General features: G+C 36.7%; 1 protein-coding gene across 1 annotated transcript in view; it reads right to left on the reverse strand.

Moving 5' to 3' along the window:
• Positions 1-2,906: 2,906 nt before the first annotated feature.
• atg4a (autophagy related 4A, cysteine peptidase) overlaps positions 2,907-15,737 on the reverse strand; it is a 56,660-nt gene continuing 43,829 nt past the window's right edge. The window contains exons 11-13 of the mRNA XM_059976835.1: positions 12,561-12,617; positions 11,784-11,895; positions 2,907-4,292 (exon numbers count right to left, since the gene is read on the reverse strand). Coding sequence (XP_059832818.1) covers positions 4,228-4,292; positions 11,784-11,895; positions 12,561-12,617 — 234 coding nt within the window. The 3' untranslated portion in view covers positions 2,907-4,227. The remainder of the gene's footprint in view (positions 4,293-11,783; positions 11,896-12,560; positions 12,618-15,737) is intronic.

Raw genomic sequence — 15,737 nt, forward strand, 5'->3', positions numbered from 1 at the left:
AGATCATTGAATGTGGTAATGTGGTTAGGATGGTATAAGGTAGAGTTGCTCTCATTAATCAGGTCATCAAATACGAAGGTAGGATGGTTATAAAACCTTGGTCAGACCTAATGCTGTGCTATGGAAAGATTTGATAGCATTTGGAGAGGGTGCTGAGAAGATTCACTAGGATGTTCCCTGGGATGCCTGGGATGGAGCAGTTTTCTTATAAGGAGATACAGAGGAATCTGTTCTCCCTGGAGGGAGGGGGAGAGGGAGGGAGAGAGAGAGAGAGAGAGAGAGAGAGAATGAGAATGTTTGAAGTATATAAAATTCTATGGGGTATACATAGAGTAAGTTGCAGAACACATACCCCATATTGGAGGTAGATAAAACTAGAAAACGTAGACTTAGAGCAGAGGGAAAAAGATTTAGAGAATTAAGAGGCACCTTCATCACCCAGAGACTATTCTACTGTTTCAAACTTTATTTTTGTCTCTTCCTTGGATTTCCAGTAAGTTTCACAGGTTACAGTAACAGTAGAATACTAAAGCTGTGAAGGGCCGCTGTCCATCACAGTTCTCCCGTGCCTCTTATCATCATCATCTTTGTGGATCTGCCTCCTCAGCCCAGGAACTAATTTATTACAACCAAGGACATCAGATTTTACATGAGTTGGAATTTGGGGTGTTGTCCAATTTCACACTGAAGTGCAGCCTGGACCTTAAAATGAGGTTGTTCAGTTGCTGTTAGTATGAGCACCTCACATATTCTGCACTCTACTCAAAAGTTAAAATCCACCCGAGTATTAACAATCTCTCAGTCATATAGCTATTGAATAGGATAGTCACATAAATGACAATTATTAATTGGTAGCTGATAAGTCTGTGATGTTAATAGTCAATAATAGTAGTGTTGAATAAGAGACAGCTACCAAGTACATTTCATTTCTAAATATTTTCTGACTGAGGAAATGAAACCATCTGTGAGTGTCTTTCTGCGGTAATCTTCATCTTCCCGTCACTCATATGGCCAGTTGCTTACTTCTCAAGTTCAATGCCAAAGATAAGGGAAATTGGAAGTTCTCAATCTCCGCTGCCCAGGAATATCTCAGCCAAGTTTTGCATTAACTCATTGTCCTCCTTTTCAACTATTCAAATCATGAGTAAATGGCTTAAGTAAAAAGCTGTCACTTTAGTACAGATTTAAATTATTTGGAACAATTACCTTTGATAATTGATCATCTTTTTTCTCTGGCAAAATGCTGGAGCTCAATGAGAGACAGTTCAGAGTGAGAATTATAGTGATAGACAGTTCATCTTCAGTCAACTTTGTGGAATGAATGGAGATTATTTTGCAGAGCTGTCACCCAATCCGCACCAGGTTTTTAATATAGAAACCACAAAGCATTCTATCCTGTTCCATACCCATGAATGAAATGCTCTAAAATGAAATCTTTGCTTCACCTGCAATGAATATTTTGGGCTGCTGGATGATGGCAAACAGGATGTTAAAGAGTATGAGAAGGAAAGGGTTTGAAGGCTCTGGGCTTGGACATATGGGAGTTTATAAGAACAACTGTGAAACCTACTGAAACTTACCTAATATGTAAGGACCCAGAGTGGACATGCAGAAAATGTTTCCAGTAGCCGGAGAATCTAGGACCAGAGGGCACAGCCTCAGAATAGAAAGGCATCCATTTAGAAGAGATGAGGAGAATTTCTTTAGCCAGTGGATGGTGAATGCATGGAATTCATTGCCACTGATGGCTGTGGAGGCCAAGACATTGAGTACTTTTAAAGCAGAGGTTGATAGCTATTTACTTAATAAAGGAGTCAAAGGTTATGAGAAGACAGATAAATGGGGTAGCAAGGGAAAATAAATTAAATTATGATATTGGAAAAAAAGGAAGAATGATGAAAATATCATGGAAGGACAGAGTAACAAATGAAGAAGTGTTGCAACAAGCCAGAGTAAGAAGAGAGCTGATATCATCAGGAAATGGCGGCTGGAATTACTGGGACATGTACTGAGGAAAGAGAAGCTGGAACATCTTGCAGTGACAGGAAAAATTGATAGAGGAAAATGTTGCTGTCAGCAGCGCAACATTCATGAGTTATATCAAGGGATGGGGAGCAAAAGTTGTTGAGCTTATTAGAACTTCTTAGATTAAAAACCACGATCCCCATGTCATATGACGCAGTACATAATGATGTTAATCAAATTGCAGAGGAGAATTGAAGGGGAGAATGGCCTAATTCTGCTCCTTTGTCTTATGGTATTGGAGGAAAAGGAAGAATAAGCAAAACATAAGAAAATAAATGATACCTTCAGAATGCTGAGTGGGAAGGGAAAAATCAATCACATGGTGTCAACACGTTGGATATTGCTTTAAAATATTGTAGGAGCCACATGTTCTGTTTACATGGTAACTAGTCACATTCGTGGGGATGTGGTAAAAGCAAAGGGAATAAGTTTCATATCTATGTTTATTTTGCAGCAGTTTGCAGCTTGGAACTGTGGAGATCATAACTTTGCTTTCCACTTCAAGATTGAATGTTTGGAACAATCATTTCAATGGAGTTCAGGGTGTGTCACGCAAGAATAACAACTCCATCTGACGTTGCAGCTAGCAGCACTCCTTTTGATTTTGGTTATGTTTTTTGCCGCTACAAATATGGTTCACTGCTTATTTGAAATTTAAGGCTACTGGATCAAACTAGGAATGAATATGTGTGTTGCAGCCCTGGGGATTTTCAGAGTCAATCAAATTTGCCGAGAATTATATCTCATAGATAAAATGAACTAAATAGCAAAAGATAGGGCAAATAAAGAAAAGGGTGAAATGAGTTTCTGGTAGGGAGCAGGATGGATATGACTTTATTATCTCTGTGACTTTACTATACTCTCAAGGAGATAAAATCAGCAAGATTTCAAGCTCTATTTTATTAAAAATTAGTATAATTTATATTACACTCAGAATTTTTCTAGTAAGGTTGATTGAGAACTTAAGAAGCTACTAAGCACAGAGGTTGAGGTCCTAAAGGGTAGTGTTTTAAGTCCAGCATTATCCATACAAGCTCAGTGTTTTCTCACTAGTCCAGCTGTGCACTAGCCGCAACAAAAGAGCTAGTCTTGTGGGGCAGGACACGCTATGCTAACGTGAGAAGAAGTTGATATTGTTATCTAAAATTCTCAACAGCTAAATGAGGAGTATCTTTTTAAAAGAAAATCACAATTTTCAAGCTGGCATACAGCTCTTGGATGTCATATTTTATACATGCATTAATTTTATCTTAAATACATTTTCGTACTGTACAGTGCTTTACTGTCCTTTTTATATTTCAAAGTTAACAATAACCAAACAAACTTTTTTTGGGGAGTTCAAAATTAACACTGATACAGTACATAAGAACATTGCATGACTGTGTATTACATTAAAAATTGTATTGAGTATTTTGGGACTATCAAACAAATGAACAATAATGGAGTGTGTAAAATATTGGATGGGGTGCTATAAATACATTGTAAATGCAGAATAAGTACATATCTGACCAAAAGTGGATTATATTATATACAGAGTTACATACAGTAATACTGAAAATTAATTAACAGAATTACTCTTCTTAGGTTCTTCAACTTAGATTTAAAAATTCAGAAGACTTCAATGAGGATACAGTATTAAAGAGAGTCCTTGTTACAATATGAAGCATGCAGTCCAGCATACAGTTGCGTAAAGAAGGGGAAAAATCTCATCTGTTGAAGAGTGCGATGGCCTCCGGATATCTACATGATGCTGATATCATAAATATGCAGCAAGAACTGCATTGTATTATAATCTTTCTGTATCAGAAGTCCTCTGCAACTGAGATGCATTGATCTTTTTCTCAATATCGTCCTGCCCCATAACATCAAATCCTCTCAAGAACTTTGTTTAATTAACGCGTGTTTCTATTAGATCCCTGAAAATGAAGTGGATCCATTCTTTGGAAAAGTTGGACTTTCCTTGTTTTGCTCAAAGGAAAGTTAAAGACAATAGTTTGGAAGTAAACTACTAAGCAGGGAACCTGCTCATTAAACGAAAGTTATTTCATTATCTTCGTTCATGTTGCAAAGTTTTTTCTATCCATATGAAATCAGGCACTTGTTAAAAAGGCTGCTCGATTGGTAGAAACAGTGGAGAGTCTCTGCTGCTGACTGCCACTCGGCAACAAAGTTTGATGCATGGAGGGAGTCTGACCATCTGCTTCAGACATTCAGGATTTCAAATTCTTCCTCTGATTCAAACATTTTATCAGCTGGCTCCACAAACTCTGGGAATGACATAAAATACAAAAGCAAAATAGAAGTGATTAATGTTATAAAGTGAACATGTGTTTTACTTCACAATATATAAAGAATGAAGAGAAGGCCCTGAAAACTCAGGCTAATAATCAAAAACTATTTGATTCATAGTACCAGGCAATGCAAAAACATGGGATTACTCAATAGCAGTTAAAAATGGTAAGGGACAGTAAACAAGGATGACAAAGGGCCTCAGCCTGAAACATCGACTGTCTATTCTTCTCTACAGCCTGATCTGTCTAGCTCCTCCAGCATTTTGGTCTTCTTAAGTGCACTGGAGAAAGGAACTTGAATTAACCCAATGTACTTTATCAGTACCTACTTTTTTAAGCAAGTTTTTGATACAACAAAATAAGAAACAATTTGCTATTATCTGTTGAAAGGACCACAAAAACCCGAACGTAAAATGGTTCAAGGTGTTTGAAGGATGCAGCATGGGTAAAACAATTTGTAAGAGGAAAGTCGAGAGAGAAGAGACATGGATAAAGAAGCAAAACGTGAAGAAGATTCTGAAGGAGTGCAGTGTTGAGGAACTTCTCTTCCAATCCATGATGGAATAGAGTCATATAGCATGAAACAGGCACCTTGATCCAACTGGACTGTGCCAAGCAAGGTATAAGACTGTTAAACATAGGAGCAGAGTTAGGCCATTTTCTCTTTCAAGTTGCTTTCGGTCCACTGGTCCATCAAGTCCACTCTGCCACTCGATCATAGCTGATTTATTTTCCTTCTCAACCTCATTCTTCTGCCCTTTTCCCCATAACCTTTAACTATCCATCTAAGCTAGTCCCACTTTCCCATGTTTGGCCTGTATCTGTCTCAAGCTTTCCTATCCTTGCAGCTGACTAAGTGCTTTTCAATGTCATTAATGTACCTGCCTCGATCACTTCATCTGGTAGCTCATTCCATATACGGACCACTCTCTGTTTGAAAAAGTTGCCCCTCTGGTACCTATTTAATTTTCATCTTAAAATGATTCCCTCTAGTTCTTGATTCTCAATCCCTGGCAAAAATATTGTATGTATTCACTGCATCATGATTTTATGCACTAGAAATAATAACAGACAGGAAGGAAAGAGTGCAGTGCGTTTGCTTTGAGAGAAATCCTGGGAAGAAGCCTGAGCTGGTGTGGAATTAGTCCATTGTGAGAAGGGAGGTTGCTGTTGACAAGAGCGAATGACTGAACAGGAACTGGGTGAAAGTCATATTGGTGAGTCAGCTGGAGACGCTCATGGAGTGAGTACTGTTTTGGATTCGCTCCGTAACCTTTACTTTTTTTAACCTTTGATCACCCTTATTCAGCTTATTTTTACCTATACCGAAAGTTTCTTTGTTAATTTTTTTTTGATTTACTGCCAAGAGTTTGTTGTGAACTTTTGAAGATATGCAAACAGAAAATATCTCTCAGGTCTAAGGGACGGGATCCCGGACGCAATCCGAACGGTAACGGAAAAAAGCAGGCTCCGCCACAACAAACTCAATTAACTTTTGAATTGTTTATGGAGGTTTTGGATAAAAAATTTGCTGAACTACAACAATTTTTTAAAGAAGATATAAAGGCTTTTCAAGAGTACATGGTTAAGACGGATTTAGTAATTAAACAGCAACAAGATCTTATTGCGTCTCTGCAAGAAGATGCTCGGAAGCGAGATTTGACTATTGAAAAACTGCAACAGGATTTAATTTCGACCATTAAGCTGATGGAAGCCCTTAAAGTCAAGAGTGACGATTTTGAGAATCGGTCCAGAAGACAGAACTTACGTATACTTGGTCTTCCAGATGGCATAGAAAAAGATAACCCTTCGAAATATTTTGCTCAACTTTTAAAAGAAGCGTTTCCGACGATTTTCCCAAATAACCCCCCTTTATTGGATCAGGCACATAGAATTCGGCGTCGATCACCGAGTGTTACAGACAAACCTTCGGTGGTAATTGTCCGGTTCCATTATGTACATGATAAAGAACAACTTATAAGAGCAGCTCGTCGAGCAGGAATGATTAAATTCAAAGAATTTTGCTTCCGCCTGGTCAAAGACTTTAGTCCTGACCTTTTAAAAAGGCTTCTTTTTAAACCGTTGATGGCTGAATGTTATGAGAAAAATCTGAAACCTGCGCTTCTATACCCTGCGAAGCTCCGAATTTCTCCATCGAATGCTCCACGACAGGTTTTCATTTCAACTTCAGAAGTGAGAAAATATCTGGAGGAGAACTTCCCTACTGCTACAGACACCAGTCTCTAATAAATGAACGATTCTGATCGTGTAAGATGGTTCTCGATCTCTTAAACCAGAATTAAAATCTGGTTATTGGTGCAGGTTCATCCTATACTTTATACTTAAGTTAAAGTGTGTTTGCGTCATATTAATTGTTTTGCCTTATACACTTTAATCATTTAACTACATACTTGTCCATTAACTTTGTTCCTTCGAAGGTATATTTTTAATTCTTTAAAGGTGAATTTTTCTTTGATTAAGATGGTGGTTTTTTGAAAAAGATTTTTGGTTTTGCTTAAGATGGCGTTATGTTTTTATTTTTTTCATCTCTTCCGTACAATGCATTGCTTATCATAGCTTAAATATTTTTTGTTTTGTCTGGGTTAGAGCCCGATTTATAATTTTTTTAGTGATTATATTTTTATTCTTTTTACAACTAACTATACTTAGAAATATGGTTTTTATTATAGCAATTTTAATTTTTAAAGTTGGGGTGATTCTTTTATATATATATCCTTTATATATGGAGTGTTCTTCAGCTGACATGGGGGTAGGATTAGTCTTACTTTTTCCCTTTTTAAGTCATATTTTGGCTTTTTCTCTTTTTCTTGGGGGGTGGGGGGATGGTCTGTTTTCTAATTCTATTTTTTTTGTACCAGTTTGTGTCAGTTTTTTTAGTTGGGCTGTTTTTGAACTTCAAATATGTCTGTTGTCGTCACTTCCGGGTCTTCTCATTACTTTTGTTCCTCTTCCAGGTGCATGAGTTTATAAGTTGGTTAACCCTTTCTATACCAAAGGGTTGATTATAGAATTATGGCTCAGACCATTAATTTTGTGTCTTGGAATACTAATGGTTTAAATCATCCAATTAAACGAAAGAAGATTTTCAAAGTATTCCAAAGACTTAATGCTCATATCATTTTTGTACAAGAAACTCATGTGGGGAAGGAGGACAAATTTCATTTTTTTAGAATTTGGCGGGGTCAACAGTATCACGCAAATTCGAATGCTAAAGTAAAAGGAGTTTCAATTTTTATTGACTCCTCTATTTCATTTGTTCAACGTGATATTTTTTCGGATCCGAATGGCAGATTTTTGTTAATTACGGGTTTACTTTGTAATAAAAAGGTTGCTTTGGTTAATGTTTATGCTCCAAATGTGGATTGTCCTGACTTTTTTAAGTCTTTATTTACTTCTTTACCCAATCTAAACGAATATAAGTTAATAATGGGTGGTGACTTTAATTGTTGTTTAAATCCTCTGATGGATAAATCTTTATCTATTCAGACTTTACCTAATAAGTCGGCCACTTGTATTAACTCTTTTTTGACTGACAATGGAGTTTTTGATATTTGGAGATTCCGGCATCCTAATGACAAAGAGTTTTATTTTTTCTCACATGTTTATCACTCTTATTCGAGAATTGATTATTTTTTTGTAGACTCTTGTTTTATTCCATTGGTAATCGGTTGTAACTATGATATTATAGCTATCTCTGATCATGCTCCATTATTACTTTCTATGAAATTTACGGATACAGCTTCTAATGCCAGACAATGGCGATTTGACTCTACCTTGTTGCAAGACTCTGACTTTATAAAATTTATGGAGGAGCAGATCGACTTCTTCTTTTCAACTAATTCTACAGATGATATTTCCTGCGGAACACTTTGGGACACTTTTAAAGCGTATATACGTGGACAGATTATTTCTTATTCTGTTGGTTTGAGGAAACGTACTAAGATGGAAACTCTTTTATTGGTTGATAAAATTAAAGAGATTGATAAGAAATATTCGATTGCTCCTAGTAAGGAGCTTTACAAACAAAGGGTTGAACTTCAAATGAAACATAGTTTATTACTTACATCCTCGATTGAAAATCAATTAATGAAAACTAAATCTGATTTTTATATACATAGTGATAAATCTGGTAAACTGTTAGCTAGTCAATTGAAGAATGCTTTGGTTAAACATCAAATCACTAAGATTGGTCAGCAGAATGGGAATCTGACAGTTAATCATGATGAGATAAATAAGGCATTTCAAGATTTCTATACCTCCCTGTATCAATCTGAATTTCCTCAAGATCATAATACCATGTCTGATTTTCTTGGGAAATTAAATTTTCCAAGATTATCATCTGATGATCTTTTGATATTGGATGTAGAAATTAAGGGGGCCATTTCCTCAAGCACCGGGTCCAGATGGTTATACAGTTGAATTTTTAAATTTTTTTTCCACTACTCTTTCCCCTTGGTTAGGTAAGGTTTTTGAGGAAGCCATTAGATTGGGGAATTTGCCACAATCTTTTTATAGAGCTTCCATTTCTCTAATATTGAAGACAAATAAAGACCCTACTAACTGTGCTTCTTATAGACCTATATCTTTATTGAATGTAGACTCCAAGATTTTTTCCAAGTTACTGGCATCTAGATTGGAGAAAGTATTACCCAAAATTATTTCAGATGATCAAACTGGTTTTATTAAAAATCGTTATTCTTTTTTTAACATTAGGAGATTGTTGAATATTGTTTATACTCCCTCACATGACACTTCAGAATGCGTGATTTCATTAGATGCGGAGAAAGCATTTGATAGAGTTGAATGGCCTTACTTATTTAATGTGTTGGAGAAGTTTAATTTTAGTCCGATATTTATATCATGGATCAAATTGATTTATCATACTCCAGTAGCCTCAGTGTTTACCAATAATCAAAGATCTCCCTTTTTTCACCTATTTCGGGGCACTAGACAAGGATGTCCTCTTAGTCCATTACTATTTAACATTGCCTTAGAACCTTTGGCAATTGCCATCAGACAATCACCGGATATTTTGGGTATTAATCGTGGGACAGATATTCATAAGTTATCTTTGTATGCAGATGATTTATTACTATTCATTTCTAACCCGGAGAAATCCATTCCAGTAGTTTTATCATTATTGGCTCAATTTAGTGAGTTTTCTGGGTATAAGTTAAATCTTAATAAAAGTGAATTGTTTCCGTTGAATAAACAGGTCCCAATTTATGGAAATTTACCTCTTAAATTAGTTAATGACTCTTTTACTTACTTAGGGATCAAAATCACAAAAAACTATAAAGATTTATTTAGATTTAATTTTTTACCCTTAATTGATCAGATTAAAGGTTTGTTTACTAAGTGGTCACCTTTATCTTTATCCCTAATAGGTAGGATTAATGCTATTAAGATGGTTATTTTACCTAAGTTTTTATATATTTTTCAAGCGATACCAATTTTTATCCCGAAATCTTTTTTTACTAATGTTGACTCTAAAATTTCTCCATATATATGGCAGAATAAAAATCCCAGGTTAGGTAAAACATATTTACAGAAGACAAAAAAGGAAGGCGGGTTAGCATTACCTAATTTCAGATTTTACTATTGGGCAGTTAATATTAGATATCTGTTATGTTGGTTGAAAGATGGGGGTGGATCTTTTGGCCCTTGTTGGGTGAGTTTAGAAACTAAATCGGTATCAGCTTATGCTCTGTGGTCTATTTTAGGGACTTCTCTCCCTTTTGCTCTTTCGAAATTGCCGAAACGAATTGACAACCCGATAGTTAAACATACTTTGCGTATATGGTTTCAATTTCGGAGATTTTTTGGGTTGACTCAATTCGTTTTAAATAGTCCTATTGTATCTAATTGTTTTTTTCACCCTTCCATTATAGATCAAGCTTATTCGGCTTGGAAAACTAAGGGATTATTAAGATTTTCTGATTTATTTTTAGACAATAGTTTCATGTCTTTTGAGCAATTATCCAACAAATATAACTTGCCTAGATTTCATTTTTTTAGATATTTACAGATTAGGCATTTTTTAAGTTCTGTACTCTCTACGTTTCCAAATTTTGTGCCTTCAGATATTTTGGAGCGTTTATTTGAATTAGACCCTTTTCAAAAAGGGCTTATTTCAAAACTTTATAACATAATTATGAAGATACGTTCAGAGCCTCTTTATAAGACTAAAAAGGATTGGGAAAGAGAGCTTAGTCTTAGTATTTCTAGTGAGAATTGAGATAGAATTCTTCAATTAGTTAATACATCATCGTTATGTGCCAAACATTCATTAATACAATTTAAGGTTGTACATAGGGCCCACATGTCCAAGGATAAATTAGCTAATTTTTACTCTCATATTAGTCCTATTTGTGATAGATGTCATTCTGAAATTGCATCTTTAACTCATATGTTTTGGTCGTGTTCATTTTTGGAGAAATATTGGAAAGATATTTTTGATATTATTTCTGCGGTTTTGAATATCGATTTACAACCTCATCCTATTACCGCAATTTTTGGTTTACCAATGTTAGACTCACTGCATTTATCTTCTTCTGCTCGTCGAATGATTGCATTTCTAACTCTGATGGCTAGAAGATCTATATTGTTGAATTGGAAAGAAATTAATCCTCCCGCTGTATTTAATTGGTTCTCTCAAACTTTATGTTTAAATTTAGAAAAAATTAGAAGTGGTACTTTTGAGACTTCTATTAAATTTGAAAAGTTATGGAGACCATTTATTCAACATTTTCATATGATGTAATATGACCCTGTGCCAAGTTCATTTGATTTCCCAGCTTTTAGCTTATGTATTTTGAGAGGACCGGAAGTGACGGCATTGATGAATACTTATTTTTGTGAGATATTATAAACAGCCCCCTTTTTTTTTCTCTCTTTTTTTTTGCTTCTTTTTTCTTCTATATCACTTATTAGTTATAGTTATTAGATTAGATTAGCTAGTTTTGCATTATATAATTTTTTTTGTTTTTTTTCTTTCTTTTTTCTGTTCTCTTTATATCATACATTATGAAATATTTAGATTTACTATGTTCATACATATATTTTATGGCTTATGTCTTGGTAAACTCATTTATATTGTAACTATTATGTATGTTTTTTTCATATGTAATGGAATTTGTATGTTGGTAATTTCTTTATCAATATATCATTTGTATTCTGTCCATATTACTAATATTAATAAAAAGATTTAGAAAGAAAGAAAGTCATATTGGGCAGAATGTAGGACAGGACACAGCTTTGGCACAGAATGTTGCTAGGGAGTTCAGTAGAAAATATATAACAGATATGATGTTTTTATATGACTACTGGCTTATTAGATCATAAGACATAGAAACAGAATTAGGCCACTCAGCCCATCGAGTTTGCTCCACAATTTGCTCATGAATGGGGTAAATTAAATAATAAATGTCCTAACAGAGGCCTCACCTGCGCCTGTGGTCTGTACTTCAGGTTTGGTTGCAGGAATGAATGGGGGCCAATGAGCTGGATGCTTCTCGACCAGTTCAAACATCCGGGAACTTTGTGTCTTCAGGATTTCCTATCAATTTGACATTCACATCATTAGGCACAAATTAAACAAAGTCTTCATTTTATAATATAGACTAGATAGATAATCCACAACTGCAGCTCTGCATGCAGATTTTGTCTCTTGGTTCTGAATCCAAACCAGGGAAAACTGGTAACAGTAAAATCCTTCTCTTGTCTGTTCAGGGTTCTAGGGACGAAGAGTCCACAGTGTACACACAATTTATCCGGCTGTGAGGCCAGTCTCTGAAATGCCACTGTTGATGACACCAACAAGTACTATTTGTGACTCTTTCCTAAGAATCCTTTCTTAAGTGCCAGACCTCCTTCTGCAAAAGATAATTTGTTTTGGTCTGAGCAAAGAACAAAATAAATACCTACAAGTGCATGTCATATTTGTGGAAGAAGAGCAATGGTTTTCAATCACCAAAAAGATTGTGCTACCTTTAATGTCAGGCATATATTTTTCAAGAAAGCAAAATGAGCTTAGAAAATGAGAAGTCGAAAAGAAACCGATCTCAAACAATACCAATAACTGAAAATGGACAGCAGGAGTTAAAGGTGGCTGCTTACCACCACTTTCTATAGTCTTAGAGATGAAAAATAAATACTAGCCTCGTTCTAAAAAGAGAATAAATAATTTAAAATATGTCTAACTGAAAAACAATAATTTCATACCTTCTGTACGGAATTACACCAGTTTTCAAAATCCCTTTCAGTGTTGCAAAAAAATCCCTGTAATAAGAAGCATATGTCAAGGAAAATAGCATCATACTGTATATACACATACATACGTGTATACACAATCATATACTGTACAAGACATCATGGTCTAAACACCTAAATTATATATTTTAAATAGTGTACTTCAACAGCTGTAGATTTAAAATATGCAATTAAAAGTTAGCAGACTGAATGGCGTGTATGGAAGTGCAGCCTATCATACTGACAGATACAAGAAGCTGACAGTTTAATCTTCATTTTCAGTATTATTGCCAATGTCCCCTCCTGACACATTTTACACTTAAAGCAGTTTTCCTTAAGCTCACTTGGTGTTGTTAACAAACTCATCCTCTACTGCAAGTTGGGAAAGAAAAGCAAATAAAATGACGAAGAAACCCTAAGCTGATGCTCCTAGTATTTGCCTCAGGAGGTGTGAGGAGAGTCTTTTATTTTGAAGAGGCAATTGAGGCAATTTCTGCTCCCTGCTTTCCCCAAACAGATGAAATCTGTGGCATCACATCACCATCCTAATCCCCTCAAAGCTCAGAACCCCTAACGCACAACTTCCTTCAACCCTATAGGTGATGGTATACTAAGCCTTAAAGATGAGTCACACTGCTTGTGAAGAAGCCCTTGTACCTCTGTTAGTCTGAAAATAATACAAAACTCCACATCTGTATGCCTGATTACAATGCCTGACTCTCACCCTTAGTAGAAATGGGATAAGGAGAGTCATGAAGTAATAAATTTCTGAGAAGACATCCCTAGAGATATAAATGAGAATGTTTACTGCACTCTGTGGAAGATACTGTAAGTAGTCAAATTTGCACTGCTTGAAAGAAGATGAAATAACTACTCTGTCTTTGGCCAGAACCTGTACCAATAATACACACACAAAATGATGGAGGAACTCAGCAGGTCAAGCAGCATCTATGGAAAAAAGTAAACAGTTGACATTTCAGATCCTTCATCAGTCCTGAAGAAAGTCTTCGCCCAAAATGTTGACTGTTTACTCTTTTCCATAGATGCTCCCTGGCCTGCTGAGTTCTTCCAGCATTTTCTAAGAGTTGCTTTGGATTTCCAGTATCTGCAGATTTTCTCCTGTTTGTGCTACGCCAATAATAGCCGTCATAAAACTGAAACTCCTCCCATTTGATTTTAGATTTAAAATCAGATCCATTTATCCCACATACATCAAAACATACAGGTCACTGTGTTGTTTACGTTAACAACCAACACAAAAGAACCAAAGAACGATAGAACATTACAGCACAGTACAGGCCCTTCAGCCCTCCATGTTGTGCCAACCCATATAATCCTTAAAAAAAAGTACTAAACCCACACTACCCCATAACCCTATATTTTTCTTTCATCCATGTGCCTGTCCAAGAGGCTCCTAAATATCCCTAATGTTTTAGCCTCCACCACCATCCCTAGCAAGTCATTCCAGGCACTCACAACCCTCTGTGTAAAAAACTTACCCCTGATGTCTCCCCTAAACTTCCCTCCCTTAATTTTGTACATATGCCCTCTGGCGTTTGCTATTGGTGCCCTGAGAAACAGGTACTGACTATCCACCCTATCTATGCCTCTCACAACCTTGTAGACCTCTATCAAGTCCCCTCTCATTCTTCCACACTCCAAAGAGAAAAGTCCCAGCTCTGCTAACCTTGCTTCATATGACTTGTTCTCCAAACCAGGCAACATCCTGGTAAATCGTCTCTGCACCCTCTCCATAGCTTCCACATCCTTCCTATAATGAGGTGAGGCGACCAGAATTGAATACAATACTCTAAGTGCGGTCTCACCAGAGATTTGTAGAGTTGCAACATGACCTCTCTACTCTTGAAATCAATCCCCCTGTTAATGAAGCCTAGCATCCCATAGGCCTTCTTAACTACCCTATCAACCTGAGCAGCGACCTTGAGGGATGTATGGATTTGAACCTCAAGGTCCCTTTGTTCATCCACACTCTTAAGTAACTGACCATTAATCCTGTACTCAGTCTTCTGGTTTGTCCTTCCAAAATGCATCACCTCACACTTATCTGGATTGAACCCCATCTGCCATTTTTCTGCCCAACTCTGCAGCCTGTCTATATCCTCTTGTAACCTTCGACAACCTGCAGCGCCATACACAACTCTTCCAATCTTCGTGTCATCCGCAAACTTACTCACCCATCCTTCCACCTCTACATCCAGGTCATTTATAAAAATCACAAATAGCAGGGGTCCCAGGACAGATCCCTGCGCCACTCCACTAGTCACCGTCCTCCAGGCAGAATACTTTCCTTCCACAACTACCCTCTGCTTTCAACCTTTAAGCCAATTTTTTATCCAAACAGCCAAGGTTCCACTTATCCCATGCCTCGTGACTTTCTGGATGAGTCTCTCGTTAGGGATCTTGTCAAATATCTTGCTGAAGTCAATGTAGATCACATCCACTGCCCTACCCTCATCAATTTCTTTTGTTACCTCTTCAAAAAATTCAATCAGGCTTGTGAGGCACGATCTTCCCTTCACAAAGCCATGCTAGGCTTTCTAAATCTAAAGACATGCTGGGGGCAGCCCACAAGTTGCCACATATTCTGGCGCCAATACAGCGTCCCGCAATGCTCAACAGAACAATACAAGCAGCAACAAAACAATAGCAAGACAAGCCTTTTTCCTTCACCCCCACCACCCCCACTCACACACCCACCCACCCATTCACACAAACAGACAGTCCAGGTACTTGTCAGATACATAATGAGAGGTTAAGCAATCCTTCTGAATAAATTCTACAATTTCACTGGACAAAGTGAAGTAATACATTAGTCTACATCTGGGGATAATGACCCTTGATTATCACAAAATTTGCACTTATGTTGCTTATTTATTGATACAGCGTAGAATAGACCCTTCCAGTCATGCCACCAAGCGATTCCCTGGATTTAATGCTAGCCTAATCGTGGGCTAACTTTAAATGACCGATTAACCTACCAACTGGTTCGTCTTTGGACTGTGGGAGGAAACCCACAAGGTCATGGGGAGAACATACAAACTCCTTACAGGCTATAGTGGGAATTGAACCCGTGTCCCTGGTACTGTAAAGTGTTGTGCCAACCACCACACTACTGTTCTGCCCCTAGAC

This window comes from Hypanus sabinus, chromosome 8, assembly GCF_030144855.1.
Source record: "Hypanus sabinus isolate sHypSab1 chromosome 8, sHypSab1.hap1, whole genome shotgun sequence".
Lineage (NCBI taxonomy): Eukaryota > Metazoa > Chordata > Chondrichthyes > Myliobatiformes > Dasyatidae > Hypanus > Hypanus sabinus.